Consider the following 24,730-nt stretch of genomic DNA (forward strand, 5'->3'; position numbering starts at 1 on the left):
TTCTCAATTAACCTCTTTGCACCTCTCTCATCCTCGCGATTTCTACGATGTTTTCTTCCTCGAGAGTATGTATATTTTCTCCAAGAATTTTTTTATTACTACATTACAATGTCAGATTAGAAGGTTAATTATTACTTACAGCTGTAAGAGGATCGCTCTAAATTATGATCTAACAATTCCTCTAATTGAAACCAGAACAAGGTTATCGCTCGATATTTACGATTCGGCAAATGTATCATTGTCGAAAAGCTCGTCGAATTTCCATAAATCCTAAATTCTTAGGTAAATTGCGTTGAAATTTGAATAATTTTGAAATCGAATATGATAAATTATTGTTTTTCTCTCCATATTAGATATTATAAACAAGCAAGCAGGGAACGCATGGGAATATCTAAATGAAAGAATTTTTAGAAATCGAGAGATTGCTCATAACCTATCGTTAAATCTATGCCTACCTAATTCCCAACATTATTTTCTTCTACGTCGTTTAATTGGTAACGAAAACGCATCAATTAGAATGCAATTAGATTTTTCATTAAAATTGCAGGAAGCTGATCACGATCGCCTTGATTACGTACTCGAATAATATTCCGACATCGGCAATAAGATATTTACATCAAGATATTTATTTTATAATATAAATATAGGAAAAATCGATCATTGCAAGAGGCGTTATGAAACGTTATATTTTAAAATTCATAAAAGAAATACAAGATCGTAAGCATATTTCAAATTAAAATCTATTTTTTTTTTATCAGATGTTCCTACTACTGAGTTTCTTACAAAGTGTGTATATAATTACAACCGATTGCAAGATTTTATCTTACTCTTGCATCAGCTTTTTCTCTTAAATATACGTATTAATATAATATTAAATATATCATTAAATTTGATAATAATAGGAAGAAATTTTATAAAAGAAAATCGTATCCCTCGTATCCCTTGATCGTAAACATGATCCTTGCAAAATTGCGCAACTCGACACAAATTGATCCTATCGCGCGAGATCACCGTTTTCACACGACGCGAATAATATTCTCATTATCTGCATCTCGAGCCACTTTTTCTTCTCGCATAAATATTCGCTTTAATCAAGTCAAGATTTCATACACGATACTTCATATATTTCCTTTGCTTCGAAAAATGCGAAAGAAAAAAAAAAAAGAAAAAAAGAGAACGATGAATCGGAACGGAAATAAACCGTTTTCAGATTTGGCGAATCTGGTGGATCGTTAATGAACTGTCCATCTCGTAGCGGACGGAGTGTATTTCGGCGGTTACGCCTTCGGTATGAGATTCGAACTGTGGGAACATTATCGCGGACTTGAGGGCATCAAAATACACATCAGTTTGGCGCGCACAATGGACACGGCGGTGCCGTCAACTCTCCGCCGTGCAACTCGGAGCCATCCAGCAATGGCGCGCAATCGACTAACTGTCAATCGATCGGCCCGGATTAAGATAATTTCGTTATCGGCCAGTAGACCAGCCAACGGTATCCGTCAGCCAACGAGGCCGGGTTTCCGATCAACGTTCGATGGCTGACGTAACATTTTATTCGACCAGGCTAAAAGCACATTGTTCGACGCGGGCTCGCGCTGTTTCCATGTATGTAAGCGAAATATTTCCGACCACTTAAGCGCGTACGTTCTGCCAAACGAACGGTTTTTCTCCTTCTCTCTCTCTCTCTGTCTGTTCGTGTGGAAAAAAAATTTCATTCGTCAAGAATGGTTTTCGAAACGAGATTAGAACAGAACGGATAGAAATTGGTCGGTAAATCTTGCTGATGAAATCTTTATTCTTTTTTTCTTCCCCTTCTTTTATACTTTCCCCCGTTGAATTAAAGATTCGGTTTAAAGTTTTTTAAAAATTTGGTGCAATCATGGAATGTTGTCTTTAATTTCTTCTTCTTTTTTTTTAATTCAAGGTTTGAAGGCTATTCGATCTCCCTTCGAGTAACTTTGAAAATGTTTCACGATGCTGATTTATTCGCGGTACATAAGTTTCACTTGGAACAAGCCGCTAAAGAGCGTTATCATAATCACGGTTTTGCGCGATTGGAAATTATCGTCCGTGGGGGATGTTCGATTTTATCTGGATCCTTATCGGCGTGAGATCGCGAGCAGGGGAGCGAGGGGGACGACAGGAAGAGATGCAGAAGGGTAACCGAGAACGTTTGCTGCGTCAACGATGCGGAAACTCTGTGGCGAAATTTGGGTCAGCAACGAAAACGATCAATTTTTTTTTTTCTTCCCCCCGTTCCTTCGCATTGTAGTTGGAATCTCTCTTCCCTGATCTATCGAATCCTGTTCTCGCCTCTGAATCGACATCGTCTTTTCCTTACCTCACTCTTTCTCTCTCGTCGTTAACGAGAAGGATCGAATTCTTTTAGGTGAACTGAATTTGATTTCTCTCGAAGAAAAAAAGAATTTCGTATCGATTTATATTTTTCTTTTTCCGAAATCGGGACGATTCTTGAACAGATGCGGAATTGAAACGAAGATTTGCGATTAAAGCTCCGATTTTCAATAACAGAACCTGTACTTGGAGTTTTTCCTCTATCAACAAGTGTTCTTCGCAGCAGCGAGTATTCTTTGTCTTCTCGCAAGTGGTTTCTAGCGAGCTTTGTTCTTCTAACGAGTAAGTGGCTCGAACCGTTCCACGCTGATACATTCTTAAATTAGTATAGAGTTCCTTGTGAATAATTAAGCACGGCAGAGGAGAAAAAGGCATTGATTCGATTTGCCGCTATCCATTTAATATCTTTTACACACAGCGCGGTTAAAACGACGGAGGAGGAAATGAAAACGTATAAATGTACACATGCGCGAAACGATTACCATCAATATCAAATCTATTCGTTATTTAAATGAGAATACGAGTGTATTACGTGCGTGGAAACTGATATTACCAGTATTACCAGAGTACGTGAACTGGTACATGGAATTGATATCGTTAACGATAGATTCCGCGATAATTATTTTAAAAGAATAAACGAGATAAAGTATCTTTTATATTTTACACACGATTACGTTCTGCACGATAATTTTTTCGTATTTTTACGCCGTTATAAAAGTTTCGCGAGAGAACGATGAATAATCGAGACTTTTAATTCGTTTCTTTTTGAACGGTAACGGTGCCAGTTTTATATCCGTTCCGCTTTCACGCATGAAAGACGTATGCGCGTATATATATATATACTGTAGCCTCTAATCGCGTGGTAATACATCGACCTGCGGTTTAGCCTTTCCCGGAAACGTCAATATCGGCGGGCCAAAGCGTTGAGGCGGATTTATTGGCATGCGAGCAGTTCCAGCTTATCAATACGCTATTTCGTTGTCCCGTCTTTCTCACTTGCCAGGCATCTCGACACACGTTTCGCGTAATTTTTCCTCCATAAATTTCCATCGGAACGAATTTCACCGACGTATATACGCGAATAATTACGGGCTCGATAGCTCGCTTTTCGAAGGAAGATCGAATCGATTCCGTTTTAATCTCTCGTACATCGATGGAATAATCTGATAAAGTTTCGTCGAAGCTTTATCAGTTTCAACGACATCGATCGATGAAACGATTTCGACAAACGATTCATTTCTCTTTTTTCATCTATGACTTTTATCTATCATTTATCTCGAAAAGAATTAAACATATGAAGGTGGTGGTGGAAACGAGAAGGGACGCATATTGGATGAAATTCATTATTAAACGGCTCACGGTTTGGTAGCCTGGATGTGTCACAGTGAATTCCGTCGTATTAAAGAGGAGTTTTTCGCCGGCACGTTCGGCAAGCCGGGACCCAACCCTCCCTCTCCGTAATAACAGTGGTCGTGGCCAAGTCCCACGAGGGCGGTGAATAAGGGCCGCACCGTGGACCGACTTCGTAGTAGTTAGATCGCGCAAACTTTTGCTACCCTACTCGCGTAATTTTCCAAGTTATGTCGTCGCACGGCCCGCGTAATTTCCACCGTGTATATTATAAGCCGTTCGTGACTCGACCCGCGATGTTTTTTCATTTTTCCCTCCTTTTCTTTTCTTCCTCCCCCAACGAACGAATTCTCTTCCCTCCTTCTCTTCATCGAGGCCTGAAGAATAGAAAGAGAGAGAGAGAGAGAGGAAAAAACCCGACGAAATCACTGTCCGTTCCCTTCTTTAATTCCGACCTATCGCGGCCGTACGCGTACGCGATGTAAATTAATCGGCGGCCTATCGCGGCCGGGAAGAAATATGCGCCTCCGCGCCGATATTTCAACGAAGCCCAATACCAAACTTGTCCTTATCGGGCCAATAAATATTCTTCCCGAGTAATAAGTTATTTCCGCGAGACGATTAAAGCGAACGAGAGTAGATAAGATCATCCAGGAACAGGGGTAGGATGGAAGAACCCTTTGTCGTTTCGATCTCCCTCCCTCTTTCCTTCTTTTTTTTTTCTCCTCCTCCCCTCTTCTCGCGAGCGTCAAGGGAACGCAGGAGCGGTCGAGGACGCGGTCTCTGCTCTCCCTCCCTCTCTCTTTCTCTCTCTCTTTCTCTCTCTCTCTTTCTCAGGGGGGATGGGGATTACACACGAGAGCGAGAAGTTGCAGAGTGGCCCTTTATTTTCATTTTCGTTGCTTCCCTCGTGGCGCTGTTTCTCCCTATATTTATCTAATAGCAGCGCCCCCAGACCGCGAGCTCTTTTCCTACACCGAGGACCGGTTCACCGCAGCTGCGTACAGCTCCGCGCACTTTGCGCCTCCATTATACGGCCAGTTTCCTTTCCCGCTCTCCCGTGTCCTCCAAATAATTAAGAGTTCATTAAGGGAAGATTGATCGCGCTGTTTAGACCCCGCTATTCCATTCCTCTATCTTCGCGTTTCTCTCCTCTTCCTCTCCCTTTCCTCGCATACCTAGCCTTTCACACCCACGATCATGGCCGAGGCGAAAATCTATGAATAGAAGGGCCGTTGTTTATCAGCCGCCATATATTTCTTCTCTCTCTCTCTCTCTTCTCTTTGCTCTTCCTCCTTCCTCAGCCTGCCGCGCTTCCTGCCCTTTTTTCCCCCCTTTTTTCTTTCCTTTCTTTCTTTTTTCTTCTTCTTTTTTTTTTTCGATCGTCCTAACGGTTAATGGCTCCGACACAATGACTTCGAGTTTAAACGGCGAGGCCTCGCTTCGGGGCGAGCGGCCATTTGTCAGCCGACAAACCTCACTGACATCGCTTTTTTTGGCAGACCGTGCACCAACCCGCCCGAAACTCGTTCGCTCCCTATGAATATCAAATCGTTCTCCTCCTTCCCCTTCCTCTTTGACTTCGAAACCAGGGGAGGGAGGGAGAGTTTTCCCGGGGAGAAAACGCTTCGTAACAGAAATTTGTCGAATCTGACGCGTTACAACGCGGATTCGTAATTGTTGCGCTGCAAGTTTTAAAAGGTAGTATATATATATTTTCCAGATACAATATTTCTCGCGATTTTATCGAAATTATTAAATTTGGAAGGAAAAATATATAAAGGGATGATGATAAGCTGGATTTTCGAACGAAGGAATATTCGAAAACTGTGGAAAGTCAAGAGAAAGGGATCTTGACAAATTTTTCAGTATTAAAAAAATGTATAGTCGTTAAAAAAAGCTGACAACTTTTGTTTAAAACATCCTTTTGACGGAATATCGAAACTGGCTTGAAAAATCGTTCCACCCGTGCGCGGCCCCGAAACTTCAACAGGGGAGACTGTCCGTCCTGTGTTTATTTCGTTGGAAAAATACGTTATATTTATTTTAACCAAACAAACAAACGTATTGTTTGTTTTAAAACTCACGATCCCCCCCCCTTCCTCTATTTTCTTTCATTCCACCCTTCCCCTCCTCCCTGTCCCCGATGTTTTCGCGCGTCTTCTCTCGCCCCTCCGGCGAATTTAATGAAAAGGAATTTTCCACGGCGGAGAAGGGGAGAGTCTCTTGATTCTCTCGTCGCCCTTCTTCCTTCCTCTGCGGCTAAGCAGCTCGAATGCCGATCTGCCATCCTCTTGACAATGCGAATAGTCCCTCCGCGTTCTTCGATAGGGAGGACTTGATGCGATGTGATTCTCCGTTATGAAAATAACGCCGCCAGAAACGGTGGTAAAAGGTCGCTACTTTCCTACTATCACGGGGTCGAGAGGGAGGGATAGGGGGGAGGGGAAGGGTGGAGAATTATATTGGAAATAGTTTCGAGGCAGCTATGCGGTGCCGGGAACCCTGCAGGCCCATGTCGAAACTTTCCCAGCAATACTGACATAGTTGACAGACTGCGGTATGTCGGCACAATAACAGCGTATTATTTATTCAGGTTGATTCGTCGCGGTGGCAGCAAAGTTTCGATGGAAATACGAATAAATAATACGATGGTCGCGCGATGATTCCTAATAAAATGGTTCCCTCCTCTCCGCCCTCGATGACGGTGAGAAGCGACGGTGAAACGGAGGAAAGAGATTGGTGACGAAACGGGGGATGCTGTTTTCAACATCGATGGAAAACATTTTCACGGGGATGCTGGATGCTGATGTATTGTAAACGCGATGGCCACGCTCGCTAAATTGTACGGTAAATAATACTTGGCTCGAACATTTTGATGCCTCGTGTATGTATGGATAACACCGAATCGACAGTTTTTTTTTCTTTTCTCTCTCACTCTCTCTCTCTCTCTCTCTCCTCCCTGCCCACCTATGAATTATTCATGCGATAATGTGATAAAAGCCGTTTCTAAATCGTTTTCATCCATGAAAATACGCTCGAATCGAGCTCGACGTTTCTGGCTCTATTTCATAAATATTCGAATCTTTTGCACCGACGAATTTTGCAGTTGAGAACGCTATTCTTTTTTTTCTCTCTTTTGTTCCCTCATTTGCGGTCAATCTACGCGAGAATCCGATTGAAATATCGATCTGAGATAGATTTAGAATACAGTCGTTAAATTTTTACCGACGATCGACGAACGAGGAGGAACTTTCGTTTCGGGTTTCCAACACGTGGTACATGCGCCAAGTTCAGGGAACTTGTTTTAAAAATCTACGCTGGTTATCCCGCTAATCTACCTACTTGCTCAACTCTCTACGAAAGTCTTTGAACGTTTAATGCTAGTTTTACAAACGCTTGATGTTATAACGGACTTAATTACGAGTCGAGTTTGAAAATTTGCCGAGTTATATGGCGGTGAAGTTTGGAAATTTAAATGTCAAGAAGTTCAAACGGCGTGCCCTCTATTTCGAAATTCTATAAATATCCGCGAATTGTTAATAAAATAAATAACGATGATAAATTTTTCGAAGAAAAATTGCTTTCTCGTTTCAATTTTATCTTTTCTTTGTTCGATTTGTAAAAAATGGAGGTAAAAATTGCAAGATTGTGACAGAGAAGGGAGATAACGATACAAAAAAGGAAAAAGAAGAAGAAGAAGAAGAAGAAGAAGGGGACGCGTTCGGAAGAAAGATAGGAAGGAACGCAATTAATGGATTGCTCCGCAACTGGCTAATCGTATCCATTGATTCGATGCGATGTTTTCCTTTTTATACCGGCGAGGCTATTACGGATAACGATCTCGAGGCAAATTTACGACTCATTTGCTAAAAACGGCCTGTCTCCGCGGAATCTTTCTACAAATCACGCGCATGGTAGACTGATTTAAGTGGCAAACTCTCTCCGCTGGATTTGACAATAAGATCGAAGGAGAGATGGAATCGAAAGAAGGATAGTTACCTTCGAAGACCGGCTCCCATTACGGTTATTACTCGTCGTCCAGAGTAACAAGAACCTGGTAGATTGCCTCAAATCACCGACTGCGATCCGCCTAGCAATCAAGCTAACCCGTTTTTCTTCGTCGTGCCGATTCTAGCCTATATAACTTAACCCTCATCTTCTTCTCTTCCTTTCTCTCTCTCCCTCCCTCTCTTTCTCTCTTTCTCTCGCCCGTTTCCGTATCCGTTCCGAAATCCATTATATCGATCGTCACCGGTATATAACGAACTTTAAATCGACGATCGTGGTAACGAGATGTTCATGCGAGACGTTGTTCACGCTCGCCTCAATACCCCACAATCTACGAATCGCTTCGCAGTTTCGAACGAAAACTTGTCCATCCGCGTTTCGATCGATGAAGCGCAAAAAAATTGATCTCATACGAAGAATTATTGAGATTTCCAGTTAATCGCGTTGATCGAGGATGGGGAGGTTGATGGAAAGAGTCGAAGAACAGAAGTATATAAATTTTGGCAAATTTTTCTTTAGGCAAACGTTGCGCGGATAAAGTTGTTTTTCCTACGCAACGTAAAATACAACCAGTAATTCCGCTGTAAAATATTATTTTTATGCGAGTGATTCCTCCTCGGGAACGAGGAAAGCACTGTGTCGTACGACAGTGTAAATTGAAAACCAAGCGGAGCAATTTCCATCCTTCACGCACTCCACCTTTTCACTTCTCTCTCTCTCTCTCTCTCTCTCTTTCTACGCTCCACTCTATCTCTGTTTTTTTGACCTTTCCTCGTTTTTAAACTGTGCTTGAAAGCACGAAAAGCGAGTGCCGTATCGTATTTACACAGGCACTGGCTGCTGACAGTCGGAGCGACCGGGGGAAAGAGCAGTGGCCATTGTGCTCCAGTGGGTCACACGTGGAATAGCCATGGCGGCGGGCGGAGAACAAACAACTATATGCGAACTTACTCGATTAAGGACGATTGAAACGGACCCGTTTCACCGAGCCTTCTGAGCGTGGATGGGGCGCATTGTGTCCGGTTTTACGTGCCGCACAGACGCCGTAAATCAACGTTCGAGTTACACCGAATGAAGCGCGAGAATAAGCTTTGTCGTATTTACCGAATAAATCCGGATGCATTCAAAACGGTTCGAGAAAAGTCTCGATTATTGTTACCATTCCCCGTTTCTCCTTTCAATCTTCGCAAAAAACTATCATAAATATCCGTCTGAATAATTTCAAAGATATTTCAAATATCGTGCGGATACGAATATCCATTATCGAGAATTTTAAAAATAATAACGAAGGAAAAAGTGGAATTTTACCGAGCGAACAGAATATTTTGACAGTTGGTCGATCGGAATATCATACTCGGATGAATATTTATTCTAGACACGTATTAAAGATACGTTAAAAAATATTCAATATAAATGAAAATAGAAATGAGATTATTTCATTGGGGATTGGTCGATCATTGGGAATTAAAATATGAGATACCGTATACTTTTGGCTCGAGAGAGAGGGAGGCTTTATCTCGAGGCACAGCTTGAAATCAGTCGATAATCAAACCGAATCGGTATTCGGTTGCGCGATCAGGACATCTTACCGGCAATCGGGTTTACGAGCCCTGTACAGACACGATTGACTGCGTTGATCAAAGCGCGTCTGCGTTTGATAGATGCCTGGCGCTCGGTGGGAGCGTAATTCAATTCGACAGTGGTGGACGGGAGCTGTTCAATGGACATAAACTGTGCAAACCCTGTGATTAATGTCCCCTCCATTCTTATTGTTGTCGCCTTGTCAACGTATAAATAATGTCGTTTTCATATTCAAGGAATCCATTCAACCGGGATATGCATCGGACACGGCCCTGTGTAACAATGGTCAATTGCATCGGTCGATGCACGGTTTTCAACGGTGTAAGAAGATACGTAGGGAGGGAAGGAAGAAAGAGAGAGAGAGAGAGAGAGAGAGAGGGAAGAGGAGGGGGAAGATACGTGGACGGGATAGGAAAAATGCGCAGGACCATGGGTTACTGGTGATAAATCACCCTCGATCTTATTCGGGGAGATCCTTTCAAGGTTCTTGTTAGCGAAACGTCGCTCTTCTGGGAAAGAAGGGGGAGGGAAAGGGATCGAAGAAACGGTTCCAAAGGGGGGGGGGAGGTTTAGCTGTGGCAAAGATTTCTATCTCGAGGACGAGATCCAGTTCTTCGTACGCAACAAAACATTACAAGATTCAGGTGACGGTACGGTAATCCTACTTGACTAACATGAGCTAAGTGACGCAGCAGTGTTTCGCGGCTAGAAGAAAAATTGCGGAGAAAACAACACGCCCGGTCTCGGTTTTCCTTGGAAAAAGACGAGCAGTCGACCATATACGAGCGGAGGCACTTTCGATAATTAAAGTGCCGTGTTAGTGCCAGCCGGAGTCGCCAATGCCGGACGGAGAAGGTTAAACGGCCCCTAATACCTTGCCTCGATTGTCCTAACAACTTCACCTCTATTTATTCTCACGAGTTTGCTCTTCCCCTCTCCCCTCCCTCCCACGACCGAACGGAAACGCACCAGTCTGGAAACCACGGAATTCATTTGGAAATTCAACGGCGCGCAACCGATCAAGATTCGACTTTGCGGGAACGTTTCCTCTCCATATAATACTGTTATCCTCGTAATTTTCAAATCGGTGAATCGATAATAGGAGCGATTAAACTCTTCTTTTGTTAACCGATCACTCGACGAAAGCCAATTTCTTTCCTACATTTTCTTTAATGTTGAACTTGAAGTAGCTTCTTACGTACTTTTAATGGTCTCGTATAATTTAATTAGATTCCATTCATTCTTTTAGGATTTTCTTCTTGGAAAACATTCCGAAGAAAGGTTGATGAACTGATCGCGAGTAATATCCGTAAAAAAGTTTTTTAAAGTTAGTATTCACGCGTTTGTAATCGGCAATTTAACCAAGATCGTGGGATAAAATCTCACGAGATTCTATAAAGGTTTTTTTTTTATTATCTATTATAAAAATTAGAAGGAAAATAACATATATATCGATAATTTTTTCGCCACGAAAAGAAGTGAAATAAACGAATTCAAATGTATATACGTAGACTGAGATTTTTAATCCTGTAGATATGGACTCTTTTGATATCGTCAAGAAAAAATATTTAAAAGAATTGAATATGATCTCTTTGCAAAGATTACGAACAAATATCACGTAAAAGATAACTTACTAAAAGAAAAATCAATTTACTTCTCGTGTAATAACAGACCATACACACATCCATATATATATATATGTTACCAGAACTACGTGAGCAGATTATATGGATAAGTACTAGAATCAACTTTTTCCACTGAATCTTTCTAAATAACAGGGTGAACACAATATGTAACTATAGAATTAGGAGAAGGTTTGGATTCTCCAAAAATAAATTAAAGAAAAAAATAATAAAAATTTTTTTTCGTCCAAAATTATTTTTTTCAATAAGGCAGGTTCAAAAATTGGATAATTTTTCATTTTTGTCTTCTTTAACAACACTTTTAGAAGCGAATTAAAAAGAAAGAAGATTAAAAATCAAAATAGTACAAACGTAGTCACACTCTTATATTCAGTTATATATATCTGACAAGGTAAACAATGCTAACGGGATTCGCAGTGGCGCTCGTAGCCGTCTAGCGGCGTGATCGGTACTACGTGATCGTAGTTCAAGTCGATTCGGCCATAATTTCAATAAGTATAATAAAAAGTAGATTCATAGAAAGTGAATAATCAAGATTCCATAAATCTGATCCAATAAATACATGCGATAAACGATCGCGTTATTTCATTTGTACAAAGTTCTACAGGTTAGATAGTAAAAAATTCAAAGGAACGACGTTGGTGGTCAACAGACCGACGTTCAAGGATACGAGTAAAAAGTTTCGCGTGAAAACTAGGCGAAAGTTATTATTTAACAAAATTATCCGTTGGGACGCAGGGGTCCCGTGCAATCGGGAGCGAGCGTGTTTCACCGATGAGCACCAACAACGGGACTGGTGGTATTGCTGAACCAGCATCCAGCTGTGGGCGTTCTAACGCGCCTTTCGAAACTTAACTCGGGGAATTGTGTTATTCAAATTTGTTCCCCTTTCTGGCCGCGCCTCTATTTTTCGACGTGTTTCGCGATATCGCTTGATGCGATGAAACGGTAGCAAGGCGGCACGAAAATCGTTCCTTCTTTTTTTTTTCTTTTTTTTTTTTTTCTTTTTTTTCCCCTCTTTCGAATCGTGAAACCTGCTACGAAAACAAACGACTCTTTGCTTCGCATTATTCCGCCTGGCTATTAAAACCGCCGGTAATTGCTCCGGGTGAATGGAGAGAGAGAGAGAGAGAGAGAGAGAGAGAGAGAGAGGGAGGGAGGAGGGGGAGGGTGACCGGGAGGGAGAGAAGGAGGCAATTTAACGAAACGCTGGTTTTAAAGAGCGAAAGAAGGAAGGAGGGGGATGAAATACGGGGATAGAATCGAAAGAGAGAAAAAATTAATTCATTAATAGAATGCGTCCGTCCATTATGCTGCCGATCGCACGAATAGTCATGGATCGCGTACGCGTTGTGGAAGTCGGTGTTTACACGCACGCAGACTCCGAACGTTTCATTTTCTCAGGATTAAGTAACCACGGTGGGTCGTTATCTACATGCGCGGCCCGCTATTAACGGTTTAATTAGCGTAAGTTTTCATTTGTAGGATTACAATGCAGTAAAGTTCCGTTCGCAGGGGAGGGGGTGTAGAAAAGATGGTAAAAGCGGGGAAGAGAGGGGAGGGAAAAAAGAGAATCATTGGTGAACGAGGGGGATGAAAACGAGGGAACGATCGTTTTTCACGGGGAGAGCGTGGCTTATTATTGCATTTTCGCCCTGGATTATGCCTAAGCTCCTACCTAAGATTTGTCGCTTACGATTGTGAAAAATCGAAGGACGTTTCGTATACGATTCGATTCGTATCTCGATACGTTTAGAGAGAATTATTTTTCGAGTAAATTACACGAACGTTTCGATCAAATGGTATCTTTTTTTTTAATTGGATGTAATATAATTGAAAGGGGGAAAGAAATTTTTTCTTTTTTTTTTTCAATTATTTTTAGCGACGAAGGTAAAAATAATGGCAACTACCGGGCGATTTTCCGGCAGTAATGAGTCTCTTATTTCGTTACGATGCCACTCGTTGCTTCGTCTCGTAGCTACTACGTAAAACTTGTTTTGGTAAGACTGTCACGTTCAGTAGGTCCAACAGACGTGCCCATGACACCAAACTCGAGTGGATTGGTCCACGGGTCAGACACCGGAGAGAAACGAGGTGTAGCGAAAGGAAAGGGGTGCCCTGTGTGCTCCCCCACTCGAACTATTTATTCCGGCACAAATCGCATTACCAACTTCAACTGCAAAATTGACTTCGTCCAACTTTTACGACGCCTCCGCCCTTACGCCCCTTCGACGCCACCCGCACGGTCAGAACTTCAACTTGTACGAGGGTTTACCAAACTCAGTTTAAGAAGAAGAAGAAGAAGAAGAAGAACTGTTTCAACCGGAGAGAGAGACACATTTTGCGGGACTTTCTCCCTTCCCGTTGTCGATATAAAATCGTACCACGCGAGCTTCTGATAGAATGGCAGTTCGGAAGTTCGAAATGTCGAAGAATAACAAACGGTATCGTTGTAAATTGCTTTTATCTTTTTTCATTTCCTTCTTCTTCTTCTTCTTCTTCTTCTTCTTCTTTTTCTTTTTCGACGATTAATAAATAGGGAAAGTGTGAATGGCATATGTCTTCGAAGGGATAAAGATTCGACGTTATTTCAATCGATACTGTTAGAAGATAGAAATACTCTGTACTTTAAAATTCTAAAAATGTAACGTGGATGAAAGATTGAAAAAGAATGCTTAAATATTCGTAAAATTTATTCGCTTCATTGTAAAAAGTTTTATTTTTACTACTGGGAAAATAAATAGTTTTTTTACTTAAAGGGGAACATTGTATAAAAATTTTGCAAAACAAAGAAATTTATCTTGATAACTTTACGTTCAAAAAATTTACTAAAATTTTAATTTGCAGGTAAAATGTTAAAATTTATAAAAGCTTGTTCTTTTATTTATAGAGGATTTTCTTTAAGAAGCAGTGAGAGAAAAACAATTTTTAAGTTCTTGTTTTAAATAAAATACTATGAAACTTTTATTTATCATGAAAAAGATATTTAATATTTTTTTATGGTAGAATATTGTAATTAATTTACGAAACATTAATTTACAAATTAGATATTTTATGGAAAATGAAAAATATAAAAGTTTAATATTTCATTATTATTAAATTTTATATTTTTTATTTTTTTATAATTTAATTTGTATTTATATTTATCTCAAAAGTCAATTATTTTTTTTCTACACCTCGTTCCAAGAAAGAATTTTTATCGGAGTTCGTGTGTGGCGTAACGGCGAAGAATTTTTATTGGGAATTTAAATCAATGGGAGTGAATAGAGAGCTGTATTATCGCTATTCTTATGAAATTCTCCGAATATATCGTATGCTTCGCGTAATTTTATCACCTAAAATATTTCGCTTGTTTTTTGGATATATTAAAACATGTCAGAAGTTGAATAGTTTTAAAGATAATGTAACATAATTATTGGTCGTGCTTTTTTACATTTATTCTTTTTCTAAATTTATTCAAACAATTTAATATAATCTTCCTAATAATTTAACAACTTTCAATAAAAAAAAAATAATAATAATAATTACATCATATTATGCCTTTTAAAAATAAATGAAATATTCAAGTGATAGGTTATATGACTTGTTCGATGTATTTAAAAAATGGAGAAATATTTATTAGAAATCGATAAATCGATGTTTTTACGTGACGAATGATTACGAATATAAAAAAAATATCGATAAGATAATAACGCTGTTAATAATGAAAACACGAATTTCTCGTTGGCAATATCTCCTTATACATACAAATATAATTGATACTCGTTGTACACTTTGCATTAGAATTGAAATTAACCACCCATTTGTCTTCTGGTTCTGCTTAATCGTGACTAGCCGGGTGATTTATGATTTCCACTTCTCCTTAGCAAACACAGTTATGGCTGGCCAGATGCGGCAAAGGGTGTAAAACGATTCATAGTCGAAATCGAGAAGGGTTGGTGGAAAAAAATTAGATGTTGTCTGCCGTGAAAAGCGTCGAGATTATGAGCGTATTGCGTGATTCCTGCTTACGTACGTAACTGTTGGAAAACAGTTATGACGTGCCAAGGTTTTCATTATCCACGAGATGTAAGATCGTTCAATCTTACGTTCTTATTTTCTCTTTTTTTCATTTTTTAATTTTTTTATTTTTTTATTTTTATCTATGCAATATTTCATTACACAGATCTATGTTAAAACTCATTCGCGAGTGAAACGTAATGTTTCGGATCGATTTTCAACAATTTTTATACGTATATATACTCGTATATATATATAAAAATACATTGGCACGGAGCAATTTAACGAAAATAACGCTATGGAAACGTAAAATTAAATAATCAACCGGCGACACTGATTGATGCAATGAAATTTAGATATACGACGTGGAAATATATTAGCAAAGTATATTCCAGATGAATTAATTCAACGATGGTTTAAGTATTTTATGATTTAATACCTCGTGCTTCTCGCTCTAAGCTTTGAATTATTTTTATTCTTATTATTCGTATCCCGATTTCATAATTTCCACCATGCTCTCTCAGCTTTCTTGAAAATTCTAAAAATTCTCCGCTTCTTCTTTAATCATTTAACAACGTCTCTTCTCCCATCTTCTAAAATAGATTTCAAAATTAATTTTTGAGACCATTTTCTCGATCGAGGATAATAAAAATCGACGAATTTTAATCCAATCCTGGCAAAATCGAATAGACGCCAAAATATATCCCTCCCCTCTTCTTCTTCCTCTGTTGAATTTATCGTATTATTTCGAACGAGTATATTTTTAATCTTCACGATTCGAAATATATATTCATAATACATTTACAGATACGTTTACATTTGATATTGGTAACGAGTTACGGTGATTAAGAAATCCGGAACGAGGTTAAACGAAAGAGATAAAAAAAGAGAGAGAAAAAAAAAGATTTCGATAATTTCTACAATTTACTTGGTAATCGATTCCTCGAACAACGAAGATATTCGAATGTAAACGTTTTTTTTTTTTTTTTTTTTTTTTAATAACGTTTCCCTGATCCCCGATTCTACATGAAAATAGTTCAAGTTCTATTCTACCTCTCGGGTGAACGTGTACCGTTTCCAAATAGCTGATCCAGTTTCGGATCACGCAGCGGCTAATGTGTTCATGACCACATTCGGTGAGCATTCGTTATTGACGTCCCGACGCGTACGCTATCGACAAGTTTCTGATAACTCTCGTGTTTGTGTTGGGTTGAAAAACCACGGGGAAGCAACACATATCGGGGGTCCCGATTCCTATTTCATCTTCAACAATTAAATCGATTCGCGGAAATGAGAATGAGAATCAATCGGCTCATCGATCCCTGACATTTCCAAAAGGAGGATTTAAACAGGAGATCCTCGATTACTCCTGATCTGTTGAATTAATTCAACTTCTTCGGCTCTATAAGCACGGCGGATTATTTTCTTTAAATTATGTCATTTTCATAACGAGGAATTGGATATGCGGAATATATTAGAGAGAAGGAAGAACGGAGGAATTATTTATTTGCGTTTTATACAATTTTATTTAAAAAAAATTAACAAACGCGACGACTTGAAAGAATTATCGTGTCAAGTATAAGCGAAAAGAATAATTAATATTATTTATTTTATTACTATATATTATTTAATATATTAATATTAATTATATAATTATCGAGTATTATTAATTGTTCTAGAATTCTGTTTTATTATTATCTTTATTACGATTATTTTTGCCAGAAAAAAAAAAGATGATGAAATTGTGTATTTTCCATCGATTACAATATTTCGTAATACGAATGGACAAATTACTTATCGAAAAATAATATCGGTCGAACTGTTGACCTGTTATTATGAAAAGAAAGATTTGTTCGTCATTTCGTTCATCATTAACTTGTCGATATTTAATGATACATCTACAGAGAAATATGTTTCATGCATCGTTGCAGTTCTTATATACACACACAAATATATACACATATATATCCTATAGCACACTTACATTGGCAACAACGTACGTTTATCTTAATAAGACACAATAATTATGTTACAAAATTATTGATTAAGGAAATGATCTAATTAAATATTCTATTCGAACGTACTTCCATTCGTTATCGAAACAATTTTTGCAGATATCGTAAATCGGAAATCAGACCCCCCAAACGTACTCGGTTCAAGGTGAACCACACTTCGAAGCCGTATAAACGGGGAAAGTAAACTACTCTCGATGCTAGTAATGCCACTGTCAAGAATATTTCTGCCCGTAGTATACTTCGAGCCGCGATCGAAAGTATCTACGCCTACCTGTTTCCCAACGAACGATCATACATTCGTTCCATATGCCTCGTGACGCGAACAATTCTTTCCGCGATACGTGATGGTGAGTTTCTCGAGTTTCGTTATCCTGACCCTTGGATTCCTGCATTGCGCGAAGGCTGGTGGGCTGGAGATAGTTTTTCAATGGAAATATTTGGACTGGTTGTGGCCGAACATCCATCTGACGGGGAGAAACCAAACGTTGGGTAACGCCTTCACTCAGGATGTGGATATCGATAAATACGGTCGTGTGTTCGTAACCAGCCCTCAATGGTTGCAAGGTGTTCCGATTAGCCTGTCGTTGGTGACGGAAGTTTCTGGTATCGGTGGTCCCTTGCTGGTCCCGTATCCTGATTGGACCTGGCACATGTCCTACAATTGTGACAGCATAATATCTGTGTACAGGTTGGCGGTAAATATCGGTGATAATGTTGTTGTAGCTCGATGAACTCTTTTGAGTTCAAAAGTATTATATTAATGTATATATATATATTTTTTCATTAATTCTTTGCTATAGAATAAAAGGAGGAGAGTGAATCGTTTGTAAAATGAGAATATATTTTTGTGAAAAAGTATTATTACTTTTGAATGTATATTCAGAGATTATTAATCGTTCTAACAACGAGTTCAATCGTTCTTCGAGCATTTTTATTACGCAATTGTTTAAGTGTTTGAAAATCTGCTGTCCAGATAGACGAATGCAATCGTTTATGGGTTGTGGATACTGGCCGTGTCGAAGGGAAGGCCATTTGTCCCACGAAAATATTGATCTTCGATCTTGCCACCGATCATTTGCTCCATAAATACGTGGTTCCGGATGATCAAGTGTTGTTCGGGAAGGCGGCATTGGTTACGCCAATCGTCGACGTCGGAAAAATGTGTTCCGATACTTATCTATACGTGGCGGATGTGGATCAAAATGGCCTGCTGATTTATGACTTCTATCACGATTATTCGTGGCGAGTAAACAACACGCGTGGCAATGCTTTCGGCCCGGACGACGATGCCACCAACATCACGATTGCCGGTGAATCGTTCAACTTGACCGACGGTACCCTTGGAATGTCATTGTCACCGAAAGGATATTTCGACGAAAGGTATCGATCGAAACTTGAAACAAACGTATCTCTCTTAATTAAATTAATTTCGAATATTTGCAAGTATTTCTTTAAAAAAAAAAAAAGAAAAAAGAAAATCAGTACACGACACGTTGATTGGCGCGTAATTTCCAGGTATCTTTATTTCAATTCGTTGGCCAGTTATCGACAAAAGTTCACGGATACGTACTCTCTAAAGCAAAGTAAACACAAGGAGCCAATAGTGTTGGAATCGAATTACAAGAGGGCAAGCCAGGCGGGCGTTCAAGCAACGTCGCGAAGGGGCGTAATATTTTTCCAATTAGTCCAATTAACGGCGATCGCCTGTTGGAACATAGGGAAACCATTTGCGCCGGAGAACGTGGTGATAATCGCGCAAGATGAGGAAACGCTGCAATACGTGAGCGGCATCAAAGTAGTAACGAATAGTCAGGGCGAGGAAGAATTGTGGTTCAACACGAACAGGTTACAAAAGACGATAAATATGACCCTGAAACCTACCGAGACCAACTTCCGTATAATCAAAGGGAAAGTCGACGATATCATCAAAGGGACGAATTGCGAGACGCATAGAGTTCCGGATACCAACTTCTGGCACCGAATATGAATCGGATAAATTGCATTATCCTAATCGAATTTACGTCAGCATCTTTTCCCCGTATATCCCCTCTTACATATTACGAATCGTACTTGCACTAAAAAGAAAAAAAAGTGCTTGGTGCTCCTTTATGACATATAACCGATAAAATTTTCTTCCGCACAAGTTGTAAAGTTCCAATAGTCGTTTAATCTCGATTAAGATAATTTATTTCTCTCGTATAAACGATCAAAATATTATTTATACGCTGTATATTATATTTTGTACGAACGATTGTTCACGAATTATTGTAAAGAATTCTTCGTTTCTTCTTTGTACATATAATATATATATAAAATCGTTGTCCCAAAATTTTACAACGCGTTAAATCAACAGATTGACACAGATTTTCGACCACTGGCGAGTTTACGATTATATTTTCCTGGGAGGAGGGGGGAAGGAAAAATGGAAAACTATCCGAACAGGAGGGACCATTTGGCAACAATGGAGGAGTACTGTAAGCAACGAGAATACAAGCTACTTCCTGCTAGTGACAGTTAGTGTGTAGGGAACAATTTGGCTAGAACAGTTTCATCGCGGCCTTTCGAGATGTAACGAGGTCTGTCCGTGACAGAAGCGTCACTAGGAGGGCGAATGTTTCGATAGTGGGCAACGGCGGAGGCTGGATGAAGAGACGAGGGTGGCGGGGTGACTGATACCCACCACCGCCATGCAAGTTTTTTCCGGAGGAGGGAGAGAGAGAGAGAGAGAGAGAGAGAGAGAGAGAGGAAATCGATACGTTCGTTGCCTTTTCCTCCGTCGACCGAATTCGGCAAGTTTTATCAGCCTTTTGGGTATATCGCGGGCTCGAACCTCGAAAAGGGACCGAGGGTGGGCGAGATTGGTCGAGATAAATGCGCATTCACGAGGAATTGTTCGCGTTACTGCCGCGGCACCCTTGGGATACCAATAGGGCGCGCAATGCCGGGAAATTCGTGTCACCTACTTCTCTTTCTACGCCGCAGTTCGGCGTGTGACTAATGGCGGCATATTCATGGCACAGCTTCGCCTCTCCAACCCACCCCTCAACACACCGCCCAATCCCGCACCCCTTGCGAAGCTCTGGCAGTTAACCTCAGACAACCCCTTCGTCGCGATAATATACGGCTGCCCTTAAATTCTCCCGTCCTCCCCTTCGATCCTACCCACCCTTTTCCAACCCCTCCGCGACACGTATGCTGGAAAATCTCCACCTCCTTCGGCCCTTCGTCGATAACCGATCCCCGGAGTTGGAGGCTCGTGAAAACCCCCTGTTTTTTATCTCCACTATGATTCCGTTAATAAACAAGGGTGTAAAGGGGCCTGATACCCTCCCCGTAAAAGACGCGATACACCGATGCAATCTTTTCCTTTCTCCTTTCTTTTTTTTACGCGCTTTCATAAAGTAAAGGAATATCTATACCACCACCACCACTACCTCGGAGGTTCAACGACTCCATCCTCGTATCTAAGTATTATAAAAATAGCGAGAGAAAGAGGAGGGGGAGGGATATAACGTCGGCATCGAACGATCCAAGGCAAGAGCACGTTTTCACGATCGAACTCGTTACCTTAAGGGTAAAACGTGGAATTACTTAAGAGGTGATAGGCGGTGGCGGGTAAAAGTCTGGCCGCCGAACGGGGCGTTGAGAAAAGGAGTCAAATCGTTTTACGAGGGTAGTTTTAAAACAAGTTTACGAGGCCGCCGCGGAATTTCGAGATAAATTTACATCAGTTTTACCATCCCTAATATACGTAACTACCGGTGCTCGGCCGCCGCGATATTCCACGCGTACGACTGCTCCAATCACTGCTCCCAATCGTGACCGCAACTACCGCAACCGGCGAGAGCGAGAGTTCGAAATACCGCGGTTTTTCCAGGAAAGAAAAGGATCCACGCGTTGCTGGAAAAATCCTCTTTACCGATTACTCGTTACACGCCGCGCTATTTATTTCCCGGAACGAAAAGAGAAAAGGGGAAAGAAACGATGGCGCGAAAGCGCGCGAAAAAGACACGTAATGCCGAATAAGAAAAAGAGAGAAAGAGAGAGAGAGAGAAGCGTTAACCCGTGAACGAATCGCATGTCGTTTCATAAAAATTTCATCGCGAGCAATTAGGGAATTCACTGAAGTAAGGGGTCCACTTTCTTGCGAAACAATGTTTTCCAATTAAATGGGAAGTAACACGCGAAACGTGGAATAGGAGAGGAGGGGGGGAGGGGGGTATATAGCGGGGGTGTTAAACGTATCGTTCCACGGGAATGAAATTTTAAACTTTAATCGCGGGATTAACCGCGTATTTCATAGTCACAGCTTTTCCACCAGCCACGCTAAATTACTTGTTTTTCTCCGAATTCTCCGCCGAGTTCCGCCGAGCGTTTCGAACGAACGAACGAACGAAGCAGGCCAGCGAGAGTAGAGAGTAGAACGAACACGATCGCGTTTCCTTCGCGCGGCAACGAACGTCCGAAACTACGAAACGTGGTATCCGTTTTCAATTGGAAGGAATGGGTGATGGGTGGGAGCAGCATGTTCCTGGGACGATGGAACGTAGGGAGAATTTCGGGCATCTCTCGTGTCTTTATTAAGGCGGCTCATCTATAATTCACGGGGGCGGCATGACAGCGGCGGACTTACCGGTCCGCATAAACACACGGCATCTCGGTGCAGAGGGCCGTGCACGCCGGTGTGCGGCACGCATTGCGGTTGTCAGCTCTAGTCAACGTGTAATTTACTATCCTGTCCCGGTTCGATGCAGATGCGCCCTCCTGGACCGCCAAGCGCTGTCCGCCAGCCTGGACGTCGGCGTTAACGGCTGCGAGAAACGCGAGCGTGGTGGCCAACCGGTGTTGCCAGTTACGATCCAACCGGGCATTTGGAACCGGGTCACCGCAAGATCCCCATAAACCAAGCGTTACATCCTGCTCCCATCCAACTTTCCACCCTCCTCACTCGATAAACTTTTCCTCTCCAGTTTTTTACTTTTTTCGCGCGGAAAGCGATCGATCCCGCTCGAAAAACCGACGAGAGAATTGATTCCACGACTTGGTTCTACATCTTCTTGACGAGTTTTATTTATCGCGTTTAAGGAAGCGACGGTAAAAGAGATATAGCCCATTGGCTATATCGGAGAATATTGGATGCTTGAGGAAAACTGGTGCCGTTACTTACGCACGGTGTGTGTGTATTCGATTATCCTCCAATTTCGAATATCCTCCAATAACGACGTAATAAGAATCGTATGATCGCTTTAATCCTCGCGTAAATTATAAGAGACTTATTGGGATCGAAGAATTCCAAGACACACACATATATATATAAATAACGATAAAGAAGATAACGCGTTTCTTCTCGCGTTTCCAACGCGCATCCAGTTGTTTGCCTATCCCCCAACTTGCCTATCCATCCGTTCCACCCTCCTCGCCACCACCTCCGGATTTTCATCCGGATTTTTCTTCTCTTTTCCCGGTGAAGCGGCGCTCGGTTGAAATGTCGTTTGCTTTGCAAACTGGTCCCTTACATTCGTAACCGTTCGTTATCGTTAGTTCCGCTTGGCGAGGCGCGTTCGCAGCGGGTAAACACGTACGCGGTGTACGCGGAGGTGTACATAAGCTTGGTGGTGGAAGCTCTCGAAGGGGAGAGGGACACGGAGGGAAGGAATGACAGGGAGAGAGTTTGAGAGAGGATTTCGGAAGGAAGGTGTGGCCGTTTCGACTTCTCTCTCTCTCTCTTTCTCTCTCTTTCTCTCTCTCTCGTTCGTTACCTTTGCCGAGAGCCGAGTCGTGTTTACGAGCGCGAATAACGAACGGTGCACCCGCAACTTTTTGTCGCTGTTTCCTTTCCATCTTTTTTTTATCCATTTGCCCGGTTCCCCATTCGCCCCGCGCGCCCACCGTGCCTCCGATGATATCTCGCGCCCCGGCAACGCTACGTGCACTCTCTCGGCCATTGGCGCATTAACATCGGCGGGAGCGCACACACACACACACGCGCGCGCGCGCAAAGAGGTTATTTATACGCTATCGTTACACAACTTGCCGATGCCCGTTAGCGTTTTCACTTTTGTTCGCCCAGATATCGGATTTACCTGAGCTTATTTCGAGCCACGATCCTGGAAGCGCGTTATTATTACAGGGTCGGTTGTTTCGGTCGGAACACGAGCTCGATGGTGGCGCAAGCTTCGTGGAAAAATATTGTGGTTTCCGAGGAGGAGTTGATATTATTCCATCGTTCGCGCGCAAGGGAATTATCTTTACAGGGGAAGGGATTAAAAATCGTGCGTGAAATCTATTCGTTGGCATTCGATCGAACGTATCGTATCGGGGCGGAGAGACGAAAGGGGGGAGGTGGGGAGGAAGATTCGTAATAACGAAAGTGGAATGAATACGAAGGTATCCGTATACGGTTGCCAATTTTCGTGCATCGATGTATCCGTGAAAGGAGCGATCGGGGCGGTGGATAGACGTAATGAATAGCTCGGATGGGAATATATCGGGTCAGGCGCGCGGGTTCCAGCGGAAGATAGTTCCAGTTGGATGTAGGTATGGGTGCAATCAGCGCGATGATAACCGGTATTACCGCGTCAACCCAACCCATCCCGCGGATCTTGGTGGCGTGATTCCCCTCCCCCTCCTTCCCCGGCTTCTATTTGCGACTGTAGGGGCCAAAGCGGCTAGTGTGACGCGTATGATGTATCCTTCCTTCCCTTTCCCCCCTCCCCTCCGTGTTATTTATTTCGCGGAAACGACGATCGTGGAATACGCAGCCCCGTGAAATAGAAATCAGGCCGTCCCGGATCCCTGAATATTCACGCCTTTGGTTTTTGATTTGGGCGCGGCCATCAATCGTGGAAACGATGCGGAGTGATTAATTTTGCCGGAACCTCGCGCCCGCGTGAAACGCCGCGCCGCGCCACGCCGCGCACAATTTCTGTCGATCACGGAACGGGAGAAAACGTCCCTTGTCAATCGCTACTTCATTGAATATGTTTAATAGCCGACAGTCATTGCCAATTGATTGTTATGCGGTTCAATTTTGACGAATTTGTCTGCGAAATCTTTGTCCCCTCCCCGTTCTGGTTACGATTATTCGTTAAATCTATGAATATTAATACACTCGTTCCAGCCACGATATCACGTTTAATTAACTCAGTTATATATCAGTATACCGTGAATTATTTATCCCGTCTTTCCATACGCGTATAATATTAATGCGAAAATTTTAATCGGATCGGAAACAATTTAGTTTAGAATGAACGCTTGTCGCTTACTTGTTCGAGAACGATCGTTGCTATAAATAACATGTAAAAATTTGTCGAGTCGAGAATAAATTTGCGAAGAAATGAAAGTAAAATGAACGATCCTTTAAAGAGAATCTGTTAAAAGAAAAAAAAAAGGGAAAAAAGTATCCCCTTTAAAAAGCGAGGGATAACAATTTTCGGCCGTACGAATGCGTATAAAACTCCCATCCCCCTTTATATTTCATTCCCTTTCGCGATACCGTTACAAAAAAAAAAAAAAAAAAAGGAAAAAAGAAAAAAAAATGTCTCTCCATACCAGAACGCGGAGTTTTTTAGGTGGCCATCTTCTTTATACTTTATATCGGCGTCGCGTTAAATTCGAAGAACGATATATATATAGAAGGTTGAATAAGTATTACAGCGGGAAAAACAGTTGGAAAAGTTCTCGAGTGAATGGTTTCGTTACGAAGTTCGTAACGTCGCAACGTTTGTCTTTCTCTTACCAATCCCTCCCTTCCCTCGCCGGTCCCTAGCTATC

General features: G+C 41.5%; 2 protein-coding genes across 18 annotated transcripts in view; both read left to right on the forward strand.

Moving 5' to 3' along the window:
• Positions 1-24,730, forward strand: part of LOC410353 (CUGBP Elav-like family member 4) — a 530,632-nt gene that overhangs the window by 125,621 nt on the left and 380,281 nt on the right. The gene's annotated exons all lie outside the window — the stretch shown is intronic.
• On the forward strand, positions 17,138-19,291 carry LOC727110 (yellow-x2). The gene is made up of 3 exons (XM_001122824.5): positions 17,138-17,652; positions 17,931-18,337; positions 18,473-19,291. The coding sequence occupies exons 1-3, from the start codon at positions 17,302-17,304 to the stop codon at positions 18,942-18,944; spliced, it is 1,230 nt and encodes a 409-aa protein (XP_001122824.1). The 5' UTR covers positions 17,138-17,301; the 3' UTR covers positions 18,945-19,291.

The sequence above is a fragment of the Apis mellifera genome, linkage group LG12 (genome assembly GCF_003254395.2).
Source record: "Apis mellifera strain DH4 linkage group LG12, Amel_HAv3.1, whole genome shotgun sequence".
Taxonomy (NCBI): Eukaryota; Metazoa; Arthropoda; class Insecta; order Hymenoptera; family Apidae; genus Apis; species Apis mellifera.

Bases quoted from the DNA above. Each gene is read 5' to 3' on its own strand.
- LOC727110 (XM_001122824.5), top strand. From the start codon at position 17,302: ATGGTGAGTTTCTCGAGTTTCGTTATCCTGACCCTTGGATTCCTGCAT. The intron at 17,653-17,930 runs GTAAATATCGGT...TCTGCTGTCCAG, and splicing joins TATCTGTGTACAGGTTGGCG to ATAGACGAATGCAATCGTTT. The intron at 18,338-18,472 runs GTATCGATCGAA...CGTAATTTCCAG, and splicing joins AAAGGATATTTCGACGAAAG to GTATCTTTATTTCAATTCGT.